General features: G+C 38.2%; 1 protein-coding gene across 1 annotated transcript in view; it reads left to right on the top strand.

Moving 5' to 3' along the window:
• The window catches only part of nphp4 (nephronophthisis 4), a 176,505-nt gene that overhangs the window by 143,815 nt on the left and 14,597 nt on the right, over window positions 1-18,093 (top strand). The window contains exons 20-23 of the mRNA XM_075476298.1: window positions 531-718; window positions 2,102-2,325; window positions 13,095-13,284; window positions 13,548-13,631. Of these exons, the coding sequence (XP_075332413.1) occupies window positions 531-718; window positions 2,102-2,325; window positions 13,095-13,284; window positions 13,548-13,631 (686 nt within the window). The remainder of the gene's footprint in view (window positions 1-530; window positions 719-2,101; window positions 2,326-13,094; window positions 13,285-13,547; window positions 13,632-18,093) is intronic.

The following is an 18,093-nucleotide window of genomic DNA, read 5'->3' as shown; positions in this document are numbered from 1 at the left end:
TTTCCTGTTTTAGATTTATGGCCACTCTCAGTGAGTCCGAGTTTCTTCTTCTCGTTGCTGCAACATATACTCCATCACATAGCTACAAACCGAGGGGAGTGGGAGAGCAAAGCTATTTTTTAGATAACGAGTACAGTTTCAAGTTTGTTAATGTGCGAGTGTTGTTCAGAGTGCTGAATTTAGGGTAATAGCCCCGTCAAGATTTTTAAAAGCTGTTGGCTATTAGCAGATCCAGCGATGAGTGCATGAATCAAATGTATTAATTAGGTGTTTTGGTGCTTGGTAAGAGGGCAAAGAGGTAAAAGAAAACCAGGGAGAGGACAGTGCATTTGTTCTCTCAGCGGTAGGGCTTTGGTCCAGTTGCAGTGGTGCCTTTTGTTTCTTGTGCTGTAGCAAGATGTATTTGTCGCTGACTCTTATTTGTTAAGTATTGGAGAGTTGTTTTTTTTTTAACATTTGGGGAAAATGGCAAATAGATTCCATTTTGCTGGCTTATAAATTCACCATTGCTGCTTGCTTCTACTTCACAGCAAGGAACACTGCACAAGCATACAGGCTGGACACAGGTGGGGGTCGGATGGCGTTGCTCAGACCTGACACCGTCACACCCAAAGAGCGCAACCTCAACGATTCCGACAGTGAGCGCCGGAAGTTGAACAGCATGGCTGCTGTCCGTCAACGGGAGGCCATGGAAGGTGCTAAAGCAGCGAAACTTACGGTGAGGCTCTTGCTGAAAAAAATGTTGGGAGGGAGCCATCTCAGATAAATGGTCCCAGTTTAACAGTTTTCAAGGCAATGTGCCTTTAAACCTTCTGTTTACGTGACTGCACAAGAGGATTTTAATTGTATTTTCACCTTTGGGTGCACATGCTATTTGATTTTGGCAGCCGTGCATGAGTGTGTGAGAGACATTGACACCTTAAATTTCCTAAGGGAGGACCTTTGTTTTAGTTGTTTCATACCTCTATAACAGCCAATACGCTGTAGAATAGAACCATTCAAACAGAAAGAAACCCGTATGAGTTGCTTTGAAAATCTATTTGGGTTTAGATTTTCTGGATTGATTAGCACAACTGTATTTGTAACCGCTTTGTGCTTAGTGTTTTTACAGGGAACAAGACCTGTGGAAAATCTCAATATTATATTTATGTATGTATGTATATATATATATATATATATATATTATTTACTGCCCTGATTCTAAAATTCTATTTAAGGAGTTACATTTATTTTCAGGACAGGCATACTTTGTGGCCAAAATCCATGGTATCATATTATTTATTATGCCATCTATAATAATGAAATGCTTCATGTCCAGCAGATGAAACCACACTTTACCTATGATTTGAGTTTAGTTGCATTAGTTAGTTACAGTTATGATGGTATTTTTGTCAATGACTAAAATAGTGTTAAGAATTGAAAACACACTCATATTTTCCTTCTACTTTGTAACTAGGTTTCACAAATTCAATGTAAAATGTTGAGAGAATATATATAATATAGAGTAATTTCACAGATACAGGTTATCAGTGTTGAAGAGTTGATTAAAAGCATGCATTTTTGCTCTTTTGCTGTAAAAATGTAATTGTCTCAAAGGTTTTGAAAAGGTCATTTCCTGACCACGACGCTTGACTGAGATAGAAGATTTGTTGCAATAAGCTCACCTGCTTGCAAAACATTCAAGAAAACTACCCCTCGTTCCAACTAAAGTTTGTAATCTTAGGAGAGCTAGTCAAGTGTTAATATATGTGTTGACATGGTCAGTGAAAGGTCATGTAGAAAGTTAGGATTTACGATAAACAGGGTTTTTATTGTCTCAGTTTTGGGCTGTTGTTTCTATCAGCTGTGATGACATTTTACTCTGCAGTGTTATTAACTGAACACACTGAAAGAAAGTATTACAACTTTAGCTATGATCTTCTCTTCACAAGAAGGTGCCACATAAAAACTTCACAGTGTGCTGGAGTTTAAAACTGAGAAGAAAGTTGCTCTGGAATCTGATAAATATTTATAATGAACATTTTGGGTAATGATTATGGAAGTGTATTAAAGTGCTACTCTGAAACATTTATTAGCCTTTGTTATTGTTCTATGATGTTAGGGTCACACTAAGGACTCCCAGTCAGCCAGACAACTTTACCAAGACACACCCAGTGAAGAGCACAGCAAGACGGAGGGAATCGCCAACATGCTGAGCCTTGCCATCACCACCCAGCACTTCCTTTTTGCCAGCCTGGGTTCTGCTGAATACATGGAGTTTGTTCTTAAAAATCCCTTTAATGTACCTCAGACGGTCACCATTTACAGTGATGACCCTGAGCTCAGGTAAGATTCTTCAAACATAAAAGTTTAAAGTCAGTCTGTGTCATGCTCAAATCCCAAATCCTGAATTGTGTGTTTAGTACGGTTATATTTACCATTAACATAGATGAGATTAAACTAATGTACAATCCTGTCTCAGAAAAAAAGTAGAGTCAAGGTACAAGATGCCTTTAAAAACAGTATGTAATGATAATGCTAACCATTTAACCCCTACATTTAAAAAAAAAAAAACACTTAAAGGCAACATATCAAATTTTAAACTGAGACGCTTTAGCATGAGAAATATGCGCTAATGTTGAATTTGAGACTAGGAAGTTGTTTGAAAAAGTTGACACAGGTGCTTATCTACCACGAAGCACTCTGTAAGCATTTGGAAAACGGAAAAGTCAAGTTGCTGTAAATTTTAAAGTGATTTTTTTTTTCATTCTTAATACAGGATTTCAGTTGCTCAGCAGGTTCGTGGCCTCTATTTGTCATATTTTTGTTTCGTATTGTTCACATACATTATTCAGCGGGTGGGTTTTCAGTGGGTTACAAATGTGAACTGCAGGCAGTGTGGCATGTAGTCTTTTTCGCTCAGAGCCATGTTGTCTTAATACGTGCAGAATATAGTTTGGCATTGTCTAACTCAGAGAAGACAGACGTCACCTGAAAAAAGACTTGTTATTGCAGCAGGTTTTTTACCAAAACCTGTATGTATTGTTCAGCATTAATGGTGCTGACACAGATGCAGAAAAGACCTAAATGCTGGCTTGTCAATGGTTTGGTAATTATTCTCCTCTCTCGCCTGGGTTACATCGTATCCATGATTTAAAAAAAACTCATTTCGAATTTGAGTTTATCAGATCACAGGACAGTGGCACTCACTCACAGAGAAGACTGGATCTTTCATGTTTAGTGAATCTCACTGTAGTAGAAGTGCGCCTACTTCTAGTGTTTTAAGATCGTGGCCATTTGGTACCCCTTTTCAACCTTGTTCCTTGGATACAAAAATTTGTTTGGATTTTCCAAATCTTTTCAGGATTTCTTCACTGAAACATTTTTCTTCAATTGTACAACTGTTTGCCCACTCAGGCTTTCACAGAGGGTTGAACTCTTTCCAGTCTTTATTTCTTCCTATCTGAGATGTAGTTTTTAATTCCTAATAATGCTGGTGGCCCATTGCCAGTTTCACAAAGGTTTTGTAAAACAGTTATCTTGTTCCCTTCACATAATTTCTAATTCAGTGTAGGAGGGACCATATTTGGAAATCATAAAAAAAAAAAAAAAGTCACAGTCTGAGCACGATGGAAGGCAGACGCTGGAGGACCCAAACATAGGAAAGAGGCATCAGGCAGCCAATGAAAAGGCAAACATAACTATAACTTATTTATAAAAACATGAGCGCTGCCAAGCAGGAAATGCAGGAAATACACAAGAAATAAACCTAATACGGAGCAGAGCACAGGGCAGGAACCAAGTGGGTGACTAACACAATGATCTGGCAAATGAGCAAAGAACTCATGCAGAAAATATACTGATGGAACTAATGATGAATGAACAACAGGTGTGGTAATTGTAAACCTGGAGACCTGGGGCCTGTACTGTATCCAGGGTATCTCTCCGTGATCTGATTTAACTGACGCTGACGATGAAGTAGTGCTAAGCAGCCGTAGTAGGAAGCAGCTTATCAACTCAGTAAGACAACTAGGTTTTTATTTTATTCAACTCAGGCTTTCCGACTCTGGATATGTGCACGTTCATATCAGATGGGTGGAGGTGGCATCAGATGCCCAAATGCAATCTTGTATTTCTTGCAGGTGGAAAAGTAACACATCTGCTGCAGCCAAAGCATGAAGAAAAGCTGACAAAACACACAGAAAGCTGAATGTGTGAATATATATAAATTAAAAAGCTTATCAGTATCACTGTGTGGTATTACAGCAGGAGTAGATCTGATGATTTAAAATTGTATATTTCATCAAATGAATGTGTCGCAGGTGTATTCTTAAGGTATGAATTCTGCCAGACAAAAATGGTAGCTTAAATGATCTTTGCAACATATAAAGAAGCCGTAAAAAAAAAAAAAGCGGTTTAAACCAGCCAGTGGACTTACTGTGAATGTCTAAATTAATTTTCTGTCATCCAGGCTCAAACCCAAAAATAAAAAAGAAGAAATTAATTATAGGATGATATGAATAGGTTTTAAAAAGATATAAGATGGATGTGGATATGAATATGAACGCAAAGAGATAGTTTGATGCAGTTTGGTGAATTTGATAAGCCACAAACACTGTATTAGAAGATGATTAATTATTTTATAGTTTAGTGATCAATTTAAAAGATAAATAGAATTATCATTAGCTCCAAATCTTTTGAAGTAAGCGGGAACAAGCTTTAGAGAAATCAGTCTCTGTTTTAGGCTTCTTAAGCATTCCTCTCTGATGACATATCTCTTATAAAGATGCTTCTGAGTGAAAGTTAAACAGTGTGTAGTCGCCCTTTGATTTTGTTTGGAGTTGGAAAGAAACTCTTGCTGTCCTTGCACTGATTTTACTTAAAAGAAAAAAATAATTGGTCAGGTCATGGTGGCAAAAAGCCAAAACAAAAGATGGACTCAAGAGCAAGATTTCACCAGGGCAACACAGGTTTATTCAGGGAAACACTGGGGAAAAACCTTGGCTGGATAACTGTACGGAGAGATGAATATGAGAGCGTGAGTTCAGGTGAGTAATGTTCAGATAAGTCAATTGGGAGTGAAAACAGGCCTTACAGTTCTTGCAGGGAAAAACATCAACGAGGGGTGAAGCTGAGATCGGCTGACTGGGAGATGAAACCCGGTGAGTGGGTTCCTCTGGGGAATGATGACTGGAGAGGGAATGGGTCCAGGCAGGGAATGGAAAAAAAAGGTCCGGGGGGGTACCGATCTCATAAGCCAGAGAACATGGCGTAGGAAACACAACTCACTGTAAATGGTTTCACGATCTGGCGAAGAACGCTGCTCCTGCTGCTCCTGCTGCTCCTTAAGAAGGAGTCTTGATGACTGGAGATGAAGAACAGGTGTGGCAGCAGGCAGCAACCAGACTCCGCCCTGGTGTTCTGAGAAGTCTGCTCAGTCCAGCCTTCAACTCAGAAAAACACAACATCTCCACAGCCAAGCCAGATCATGACAAGGAGGTGGTACTTTTACACGTATTGATCTCTTGGAGCATGTTCCAGCATAAGTTGCCATGCTGATACAACCCAGTTAGAAGTGAACCAGCTTTGTGATCCTGAAAATCCAGAGCTGAACCTGAAGTTACCTCAACAAGCCACTAATTCTGCTTGGTAGTGCAGGCACCTGCTGTGTGACGGAGTACGCACTAACTACACATGCAAACGGAGTAAAAAGTAAGTAACATAATTAGACAAAGACTAATTTAAGGAACGAAGTGATATGAACGGAATATGAAATAAATCCAAGAAACCAAAAAACAAAGTCCACAGCAAAATCCACCGAATTTTACAAAAACAGGTTTATATGTTTCATCACCATTTGTGCCACCTTTAAAACTGGATGAATGTTGCAAATTTATTGGTGGTCCCCAGACCAACACACGAGGTGTGAGCATGTGTTTCTGTGCTGTATGGGTTTTCTGTTATCAACCGTAACAAGACACGCTCACCATGACACTGTGTTCACACATCCTGAATGTGTTTCCAATTGTGATGGTAAAGCTCTGGAGCCTATTTTCACTCTATTTTAGGGAATAGCGTTGCATCAACACGCTTCCAATGGAGAGCTTGGCTTTTTGAGGTGATGTCAAGCTATTCACCTGTTTCCTAAAAAAATTTAACTGTCAGTTAAGGCATCAAGTGGTGCCTGTCACACCTGGTGAAAACAGTTTTTTAGTTGCATCAGATTCATAGCAATAACTTGGTCACCTCTATGCTCTCTTTATGCTGAGACGTTACTGTTACTGTGTTAACAACATATCGGCTGGATGCACATATACTATAGTTACCATAGTATTATGGGTCTTTTTGCAGCAGAATTACTATGATATGAAAATCAACTAATGTAACTAATGAAATATGGCTTTGTCTGTCCAAGAGAAGCAATATAATAAAAAAATGACCACTAACGCAAATGAACAGAATCCTAAAACTGAAGCAGCTAAATCGAATTTATCCATCGTGAATTATTCATTTAGATTTTCCCAAAATGTTTTTTTTGAATAAGAGCTGTCAGCAGCTTCTCATGCCAAGGAAGCGACTGAGCTGTCTGCATGGTAATCTAAGTGGGAGGAGGCAGCTCGTCAATGGGATCGTTAACCCCAGCTGTCTTTGGTTAAAAAACAAGTTTTCCTCACCTCTCTGTTGCAGAGATTTTGCATTAAATCAGTCCACTGAGTGTCCACTCCCTCCTGCAGCACTCCAACTTCCCCGCTACAGTGTTGGCACGTCACGAAATGAACAGTGCATATTAGTTCAGTAAGTGCATCGGCATACAGCTTGTAACTACCATGGTAGGAGATTGTTAACTTGGCCCCTTCAAACTGAACATTAATCTGATTCTCTGAGCTGTGTGTAGCTCCTCCAACATGTGCGGTGCTGCGTTTAAACTTTTCTCTTCTCTAAATAATCGAATTCTTCCTCATTGTAATGTTCCTGCGGTTCATGTATTCACCCAAGTTTGGCGAATTCTGCACGTTTCTGAAATAAGTTTCATCTTGGAAATTTTTCTGCCGTGTTTCCTCCTTGCGTTACGTATCAGCATCTCACTCTGTTAATGTACCACAGGCCTACAAACAAAGACAATTCTCACTGCCTCTGCAGCACAAACACTTGTCCTTGACACAGATGCAAAAATGATGCTGGTAATATCCCCTTTAATCCACACGTAGCAGCCAATACGGCTGATGTTTCCTGTATCACCCTTTCTTGGTATCCGTGCCTTGCCTGCTTCTTTCACTTAGCATCATTGTTAATCCCCCCTCTCTGAGTCTTTTGTTTTGGATTCTGCTCATGCCTGAGCTTTGGATTAACATATATCACGTTGATCAACAAAGGCTGCAGTGCACCGTGGATGAATCATTATGGCATTAGCACGGCCGCTGGGCCCACTCTAATTGAGAGTCATCAATCCCTGTATCTGTCCTCTTGCTGGCTTAGCACCCTCCTCGTTTATTTATTTCTTGATGAGGCAGTGTGACACTTTACACCAAACCGTCTGTCACCTCTACCAAGTCTCTGAAATGTGTAAATGAGGAAGGAAGCCTCTGTATCTGATGTGCTTCTGCTGCACCACTGTGGGTTTCAGGACTCAAAGTCAGAGTTCACTAAGTAGAGTACTGCGAAGAACGCTTATATATTTTATGATATGACTGGATTTTATCATAGATCAGCAGTACCTCTATATGAGTTGCAGTCTAATGTGTTTAATGTATGTGACTGCAACCTCCATAGAAGATTTAAGAAGGAAAGGAATGAAGGGAGGAAAACTCCTCAAGGTTTTTTTTAAAGCCTGAATCTTTTCCTCTGATGTTTGAATTAATATGTCATGGGTTGAATAAACTTTTTACTGGGAAATTTTGAATTACACAGAATTTGGTTTCAATTTTGCTCCTGGCTTCGACTTGCTGATAGAAAACTGTTTGGTAAATCCATTATTTCAACTGCCTGCATCATTTTCTTTTATAGAATGTGAACTTTGCTGTGCTTACATTAAAATAATTTGTGGCCAAAGACATGCTGCGTTTAGCTGGCATTTGAGTAGGCCTTTTAAAACTAGATGTTAGAGAGTCAGATGCGGCTTGCAGATTAATACATGCTTTATTACTGTGCTTTGAGGTTGAACCTAATTTCTTTTGCAACAGAGCAAACAACAATGTCTACTGCCAACACACAGATGCACACAGATTTTGGATCACTGCAAAAAAATGGGTTTATTTGAATAAATAAAAAACAGTTTTCCTACAAGTCTGCACAATCCAGGAGGCCGATAGACAAAACAGAGGGAGCAAACAGAGTCCAGGATTTCAGGTGGGGTCAAAAAAAACAGGTTACAAGCAGACTAACGAAGAAGGCGATGACAAATAGCACAAATTCAGTTGACAGATGACATCACTGTCCTTTTAACAATAACAAATAACTATTTTAACTAGTTTTAATCCTCTGCCATCATTCATTATAGAATTTTTAATCTTTTCCAGTTGTAATTAAAGCTAACTAGAATACATTCCTGGTGAACTATGAACATTTTGGAACATATTCCAAATGTTCATAGTTTATATATAGATACAGCTACTTAGAATGAACATCTGTATTGAAAGATGGCCATTCACTTCCTACCCAGTTCTCTGAACGGTCTATGGCTGAAATTGGCTGGAATCTGGCTGTTTTTTGACTGGGAAAGATGCATTTGTACAAGTAACCCAGCTACAGTTAATCATAATTTGCTACTAACCTCTATCAAAACTCTATTACAGATATTTGGGCCCAAAACCGTAACATCCTGTCACTTTGTCAGAACCCATTGGTATCACACCGTAACGGATTGGGTACCTTTAATTTATTAGCTCAACAAGCACTGGAAACAATATATAAGAGTGTATTTTACCCAAAATCATGAACTGTCTCAATCTAATTACGTATGTGGTTGTTTTGGAGCATAGGCCTAATCAAACAGCAAATGAGAGCCAAACGGTACCACATTTCACACAGATAAAAGAAGAATTTCTCAACATATCCACAAGGCAGTTTTGACCATAGCTTTTATTCTAAACTTATATTCACTAACCTAGATGTTAATCATTGACAACTGTTCATTAATTTTCATTGTACATGATAACTTTTGGTGTATGTTTTACACCAATGATAATGTGATTGGAATTCTAAATATCAAAAATTCAATACTGCCTAGTCAAAATCAAGTTATCAGTTTGTCTGTTTGGAACTGTAACTATAGCTTCAAGAGAGTATTTTCAGATATATAATACTGAATTAGTGAAATATATATTTGTTGGAGTAACAATTAAATTCATGATTGATTCATTTCTGTATAAAAAAAAGGAATTTTCACTCTTCAAAACATCGTATAGATCTTTTAAACAATGCATATACTTCATGAATGTGCCAACTAGGGAGACACATCTGAGACAGTGCGACATACTCAGAATAAACACGATTCAAGTTGGCATTTTGCAGGGGTTGCTGTAGCTCAGGTACAGATCCATATCTTCCCCAGTCTGCATGCCAGAATATCCTTATGGGCATTTTTCTGAATCTAACCCAACCCTCAATGTGTTCCTCAATTGTAAGTCACTTAACCAAAGAGTTTAAACTAATTTGTTCGTATCTGAAATGATTACAGTATATTTGATGAATTGGAAATGCAGTTCCACAAACAACTAGTCCTTTTTCAGCACATGGAAATTCAGAAATACATTATCATTATACTGACAACCTTTATTCTTACTAATTAAAAATGAGTTACTGATATTTCTAGTTGAAGATAACACATATGTAAAAATGGAAAGTGTATCATGTTGAATGTGTAACAATGGATCTAAAAATAACATTCTTTATGTCAAAAGGACACTGTGACAAGTCGTAATATTGTTGGCACAAATGAAAAGTTAAAACACTTTAAGTTAAAACTACTGCTTGAATGTTAAAGTCGCTTTCAAAGAGGTTTGAATCCTTGAAATCTCTGTTTTCACAAGAACGTCTATAGGAAAATTAGGATTCTGTTTGTTCAGAACCAAAATAATCCCTGCATACATGATTGTAGTATTCTATACCTACCCTCTACTGTACATGTCCTGATGCATCTGTTATTGAGATAGACAGAAATTATCAGCAGAGCTGATCTATGGTCTCATTAAGATCTTTACAGCTGTCTCTGAGACATCAAAATTGGTTAAAGTATACCTTCTGTGGAATAAATGTACCTCAGCTTGGTCAGTGTACTGAGGCTACGCTGTTGGTTCTTCGTCAATATTTTATCCAGTGTTTGATGAGGACATGTCTTGAGAGCACAAAGAAAGCCTTGGGTTAGCTCTTTGTTCTACAGAAACAAACAAGAAAGAAGTCTGACCCTCACCCAGAATTCCAGAATCAGACTTTGAAGGGAGAAGAGTACTTCGTGAGGACGAGGTTAGCCTAAGCTTTGATGTTTGCACTGGTTTCAAGCCCAAAGGCTTCTTTTGACGTGGAGAGCACGTTTGCTACCTGTTGCCATCCATTTTGAATGGATACCTTTTTCACTTGGCCTGACAGAGCCTAGCATGAGTGAAAACTGATGGCAAACACAGTTTTAGGAGACTGTAGATCATCTTTGCGATGTTACTGCTTTCTCATTTCTTTCTATCTCAATATTATTCTCTCTATGTCATCTCTCTCTTTGCCGTGTTTAAACTCAGAATTCTTACCTTTTTTTTCTCTTATTATCCTTTTAATCATCTGTATCTTAGGGTTAGGGTTTCTTGTTTCTGATTTACTTGTTGCCATCTGATTTCCCTCTGCACCTTCCGCCTTGTTCCGTTTGATTTCTTTTGAAACGAATCAACCCACAGTTTTTAAAGACAAAAACACTCTTTGTTGTTTGAGCCAAAGGCCCTTTTTTTTTTTTTCAACCACACAGGTGGGAATCTCCAAATAAATTTCATGAAATTGACTGTAGCATCTTTTTCCAATGTTAGCAAGGCGGGGCTCTGAAAAATTCAAGAAGTCTCGGTCTCCTATTGAGAGAAATGTCCCTCTCTCAATGCCTGTGGCCTGGAACCTTTGAAGTCTAATGCAGCACTTCCTTATATGCATTTGTGCGTGAAATTTTTGCATTTAGAGGAAACGGAAGAAGGAGAGATGCGGCTTCCCTCTCTTGGAATGCTTTATCTGTTCCTGCTCTCTGCACCCTTTAAATTAATTAGTTGAGGAATGAGTAGGGTCTTTCACTGGCCTTTTTACACCTATTTCATACCTGCTGTCACTAATTAAAAACTATGCATTGTGTGCAAGTAGTGTGAGATGTGCATGGCTGCAGAATTTAGTTCACTCTACTGTTTTCCATTTTATAAACTTCCTAGAGTCAGATTGTAAGAGTGAGAGAATGAGTTGTAATAATCGTTTTTTGCTTTTCTCATGCTGACACCATCATGTTTGTGGCTTTTCTTATTTACTTGGACAAATTTTAAAGGATGTTTTATCCCTCCATCAAAAGTTGCACACTGTGTTACACTAGATTTTTAAACTAAATAGCTATCTCAAAGAAATAGTTTATGTTATGAGTTTATACCTTCTTGAAAAAAAGCTGATGACATTTCTTTGATGAGATGATGAGGATTTTGTTAGACCAATTATAAGTCTCGGTTAGTGTGATTTGGCTTTATTTTTTCAAACTCCAGTTGAAATACACTCAACTAACTTGCATTTTAACGCTCAACATCTCATTGATATTCAATCTTGAATTGTCTTAATGTGTACGTCAATAACCATGAATGGAATTTGAAGAAGTAACTTTAGGGAGAACTAAATTCCATACAGTGTGATTATTAGTGTCATTGCCTCAAAGGAACAAACAACAACTTGTTTCCAAACTATATCGAATGTTTTATGGTTATTATTTTTGATTTATCTGGGTATTCACATAATTAAACCTAAACCTGTTGGGTTGGATTTGGTTGAAAGCCAGTGATAGTGCTCAATTATTCTGTTAGAATATTTGAAAAAAACAAATAAACAAAAAAATATTTGAAAAAAACATAATTCAGAGTACAACTTACATTTAAATGGATGGTAAGACCATATAAGTATTTACCTACTTTGTCCCAAATATGCATGTAGGCAGAAAAGACCAAGTTGAAATGTATCTATATATTCTCTGAGATTAAAATGAAAAATAAAATGGAAAAGTTCATTTACTTTTCAAGGTGAAGGAGATTAGGGTGAGTCATGTAATAAAGCTATAATACATATATTACCTAAGTAATAAACAAAGAGTCTAAAGCTCTCTAAGTTGAGCTGCCTGACTCACCACAGGGATTTAATTATGCTTATTGTGCTATAACCTACGCCCCCATTATACTGAAAATAAAACTATACCATATGAGAAATATGAAGTATATTTATAAACTATTAACTACCACCAGTTTGACTCTAGATTTAGTTTGTATGCTTTTAGTCCAGTACACGGTAGATCAGGATCTGCACAAAATGCTGTGCTGCCTCTCTGTGACTTTCTGAAGGTCGATTATCTAAACTGACAAAACTACAACCAAAACTTAATGAGTAACATCTGTGGGCCAAAATAAAAACTTCGTAGTTGAGACGAAGATAGCGAGGCAAGTGTTGTTGATGTGTTATCTCTGCTTTCCCTCGTTCATTTTTTTAGACCGAGCTGCTCATTTAAAATAATTCATATAAAATATGAACTACTGCGGGTTTGTACATCTGTGAATTTCTATACAATTTTTTCAAAATAAATAAAAAAATCATAACATTTTCATTAACTGGTTGGTTTGAGGATGTTATGCCTCTGTGTGGAACAGTATAAGGTGAAGTGGGATGCTACTTTTGATGTAATTTTTCTCTCATCTGTTTTACCTGAACATTTTTAGAAAAATGCTTTGTTATACACTGTCTTGTTTGTCCTGCTCATCACCACCTTGTGTCATGTAATAAACATTGACTATACATTAGCAAGGGTTCATTTCTGATCATGGAACAAGTTCAGTTCTGATCTTGGGCAGATCTTCTAATAAGATGTCTGAAGTTGCTTTGATCACATTAATGTCCTGTCATCTTCTCTTTAGTGTCATCACTAATACTGAGGAGTGGTGTTACTTCAAAGCACAAACCAAAACTCCTACTGCAGTGGAGTTGAACATGTTTCACGTGAAGGAAGATGACCCAGTTCCAAGGGTTTACCTTCGACCCAAAGAGAGCGTCCACATTCCAATGAAATACCAGAGTTTCCTCTGTGACCATACCTGGGCCCACCAGGTAAAGTGCAGACCATGAGTTACTCTGACTGTGGGTTTTAGAAGCATTAAAACTTCTTCATATAAATGCTACACCTCACGGATTACTGACCACAGCTGATTTATTTAAAGTTACTTACATTGGTTGTGGTTTCATCCTCTGTTGCTGGCTGGAAGGTTGTAATAATTGTAATACACGTGTAATATTTTCTTTGCACTCATTTGCTGCTTTTTGGTAGATTCTCAGTTTTGATCAAATTTCTGTTTCTTATCAAATCCTCACAGGGACCAAGTTTCCTGCCGAAAGGCAAAGGTTCTCAGGTGGCCAAGAAGAACCCGTCCAATCTTATTACTGCTAAAACTATCAAGGTACGGCGTGTCCTATCATGCCCTGTGGAATATTTTCTGCATAGTGAACTATGTTTATCTCTATCTGCAATCTTTAGCCTCTTCATCTCATTTGTGTTTGTCTGTAGGCTAGAATCATTGTAATTTCTAATCTACAATATGTTTTACTGCCATTCTAAAAGCTTGAAGGTATGGCAGCCCATTTTGAAAAAATATATCTTGACTTATATAAAGTTGCATCAAGTTACGATGAGACAGATAACAGAGGAAGATACCGACACCTAAGCTCAGGCAACAGGATGGAGTTTGGAGCTTGGGTCGGGTTACCCTTCTGCTCCATCCCAAAGTCTAACATCTTGTGTACACACACACTCCCAGACAACTCTCTGAGGAATGGCAGTGCGCCGTCTCCTCCCTCCTCTTCTCTCCCACAGAGATTACGAACACTTTGAAGTGCCAACTCTTTACAAACTTACACTAACTCGATTGTCAAGTCAAATTTGATGCTGAAAATTGCTTTTATCTTACTGAACATTGTTTATTCTCTCCAACTATAAAAAAGTCATGCTGGAGAATGAAACTTTCTCTCATTTGAAGACAGCTTTTACTTTAAGAAGCAGTTAATTATATGTAAGATAAATGAGACAGAATGATGTGAATGTGCTTGTTATTGTTCTAAGATGATATCGCTTTGTGATGTGTTCTGCAGCCACTGTGTGTTACAGCGGCCACCAAAATGTAGTCCTCTTTTTGGTGAATCAATATCAAATTAGATTTGGGCTCTCTTGGTGCTGACTTAAGCTTAAATCTTTCGTACAATACTGCATCTTATCTTTATTCTGCTAAAAACAAGATCTCATCATGGCTAACGTGTACAGTACCGTGAAGCTTTCAGATTGCACAGGGTGATGAAATATTTACCAGTCTGCCAAGCATGTGTGCTTCGGCCTCCAGTTTTTGGATATTGTGTGCCAGGGTCAGTTCTGCTGCTCTGAGCAAAAATCCTGTCAACGGGTCAAAGAGGTCAAGTCTGGATCAAATATGTATCCCACTAAAGCTGACAAGTCTCTACAGCCGAGCTGACAGGATGCCAGCTTTTTGCACCACTGTCAGTCACGACTCATCACCAGAGCCAGATATGGGCCTCTTCTGCAGGTCAGCATGAGCCTGCAACTCTGACACATCAGCAATTTGGACATCTGCTTTGTGTTTTATGAGCAAATTGTGTCAAGTTCAATTATATCACCTGGATATTACGTAGTTACATAGTTCATATTCATTGGTAGGATTATTTTGTATTGTAGCAAGATATAGATTTAATTTCTCGGTCTCGAAATGTATAACTTAATCCATAATTGCTGTTTCACTGAGAGCAGCCAAGTGATAGAATATAAACTGATCTCCAAAAGGCATTAAGTTAATGAGGAAACACACCAGTTTGGCTTTTTAATCATTTGATTTTTGTCTATCGTTTTAAAAAATAATGATTTTAAAGTGTAAAAACGAAAGGAGCATCATGAAAAAGACCTAGTTAGTTTGTTAGGACTATAGCTTTTCACGAGCAGGTGATACAGCTTTCAAAAGCTTTCTTAATACTCATCAAATTTACCCCCAACAATCAGTATCCAGGGGCTCCTCTGAGCGGCTGAATTAAAGTAAATGATCATCTGAAGTGAAGAAAAGGCTATAAAAAGATGGGAACTTTCAAAGAGCTCTGCTTGTAGGATTGCTCAAGTCAATTCCAAACCTCTGTTTGACTGAAAATAGACCAGCTGGAAGATTTAGCAGACTGGAGCGGAGGGGAAAATATTACCTTTCTGGAGAAGTCATCAAAAGAAAACCTTGCCCTTAATCCTCACCACAAAATTCAGCATCAGAAGTTTGCAAAAGAGCATCTTTACAAGCCAAAAGTCATGCTGAAAGCAAGTCCTTCAGACTGATGTTGTTAAACTAGAATTGTTTGGTCACAATGATCAAAGGTATAGCTGGGGGGGTGCCGGGAAGATCAACTCGTTGAGTGGGTGCCCATGTATGGAAACTGAAAGGCCCCATGGCAGCTGGCTGGGGTTTGAGTCCCACCTTCTGCTACTTGTCATCTCCTTCTCTCTGCCTGCTTCTCTGTCCTCTTTCCACTGTTAATAAAGGCCAAGAGCACACAGAATAAAATTGAAATAAAGTTTGTTTTATCACTACAGGGAAGGATAGATTCAAATAAATGCAAGTGAATTATGGAAGGACAAACCCCACTATCAGTAAATAAGCTGAATCTGAACAGGGGAAGGCGTCTTTTCTTGTGATAATGTCACTGTCAGAGGATAAACGTGTGGGGCAGAATTTATTTTGTTAAGGTTTGAGACAAGTCCAGACTGAACTATTTTAGTTTGTCACACTTTATCATAAAGATTGGATTTTAAATAGATGTTTCTCATTGGTATATACTAAACATCCTTTTTTTCTATCAATTATGTTTGATTAACCCTGATGATATTTTACAAATTTGTGCTTATCAATCTGTGCTCAATGGCCCATGATAAATTTAGAATGAGAGATTTATGGGAAAATTAAAGAGAAAAATCTCTCTCTTAAATAATCAGAGACCCTTCTGACAATACTTAGTTGAAGCTGCCTCAGCAGCAGTGTCAGTGTAAAGAGTCCTTATGGATAAGTCGTTGCACTTATTACACTTGAATTTGGACCTTTCTCTTGGCAGAGATCCTCTTAAGTCCTGTTAGACTGAACATGAAGGACATCAAAGGTGCCCTCTGCAGATCTTTTCATAGATTCATAGTAATACGAGGTTTAAGTTTGGACTTTGGTCAGTCTGCTTATGACCTGTCAGAACCTTGTCCCCAAGCCACTCCAGGGTTTTCTGTCGGTAAACTGGGTTATTGGGATGTTTAAAAGTGAACAGTCGCCTTTGTCTCCGGTTGCGTGCAGATTGCATTCTTCAAGAACTTTTGTATATTTTACTGCATCTATCTCTATTCTAACCAGTTTGTGGTGTTTACAAGGCACAGTGTTTGGAGTTCTTGGTCAGCTAATGCCAACTTGCTCCATAATTGTATTTGTATTTAGAATTAAACACAGTTATCAATCTACCAAACACCAATTTGAGACTTTTGGAATATAATGAAACATGGGACAGTCAGACATTCCAGAGTGTCTGGGAATATTGGTGTGTGTGTGTGTGTGTGTGTGTGTGTATATATGGCTGCGATAAACATATGGAATTAGTGCATATTTATAAGCACATTTGTGTCGATTTGAGCAAATCCTGGCTGTTTTTTCATGCAGCAATCTTCAAAGGATATTCAGGCTGTCCCCTGGGAGTTCAGTTGCCAGCAAACTTTTTTATATTCTAGTGTACAGCATGCTCCGTCATCATCATTTTCTTTGGTAATCAAAGCTTCTCAACGGCTGCCTTTTAAAATTTGTATGTTATTTCGAGCCGGACAGCCTCAGGAAAAAGACATGATAGTTCCAGCTCCAGCTGTATGCAACTGAAGAGAGTTAAGGAATTAAAATGCATATTCTAAATATCTAATGAGAGAGGGCCAAAATTGTTTGTCGAGAATGCTTAGGCCCTAATGCATGGGTTAGGGTTAGGGTTAGGGTTAGGGTAATGCATGTAACCCGCCTCACCCTGCATGTGCTGAAAAAAATCCCCATCGCCAAACTTATATGAAAGAGAAAATCGGAACATAAAAATGAATCAGCGTGGACTTTGATCATGCTTTATAGCCTGACTCCCTGGTTGGACTTTGGCCTGTACTAACACTCTATACTGCTCACTTTCACACAATTACTGAGCAATTTTTAACAATTTTTAAAACTGCTAAACGCCTGAGGGTCCTTTTCTCACCCCCCTGTATTTTCACTGCAGGATATAGGTGTCAAACAGGGTTCAGTGGCAGAAATTTCACCCCCAAATTCTGCACTGGTTCAGAGGTAGCTATTTTTGGACTACCCAGAATCTTTAGGATGGGGCTTGCGTCACTTTAAAAGCCTGTTTGGTCACATAAACACACATTTAAATTCCACCATAAATCATAAAATCTGCTGAGTTTAGGTCGTGCCGCAGAAATAATTGTTGCTGTGTAAACACAACATTCAAACTCAGACATTCATGCCTGCTTCAATCAGCAAAGTCAAAACACAAAGTTCAGTTGTCAAGTGAACTGAAGAATGACTTAACGATCATGACCAAAGTAATTCTAAGAAACTGAAGCATTGATTGTTTCATTGTAGATGGTAATAATGTCTTGTACTGAGCTGAAGAAGCCCCTGAATGAAGATACTCTGAAGATTCTTGTTGAAATGTGTTGTAGAAGTTGTACATGGTTGTCCAAGAGCTCCAGAGCGGACAGAGACAACCTTTGCTCAGTTTTTTCAAGTCACTGTTTCTGAAGCTGCAGCCCTAACAAATGTCTGCAAATGAAAAAAAAAAAAGAAGGAAACAGAAATTGCATAGACATAACCTATG

Source organism: Odontesthes bonariensis, chromosome 10 (genome assembly GCF_027942865.1).
Source record: "Odontesthes bonariensis isolate fOdoBon6 chromosome 10, fOdoBon6.hap1, whole genome shotgun sequence".
Lineage (NCBI taxonomy): Eukaryota > Metazoa > Chordata > Actinopteri > Atheriniformes > Atherinopsidae > Odontesthes > Odontesthes bonariensis.
This window is presented reverse-complemented; position numbering and strand designations above follow the sequence as displayed.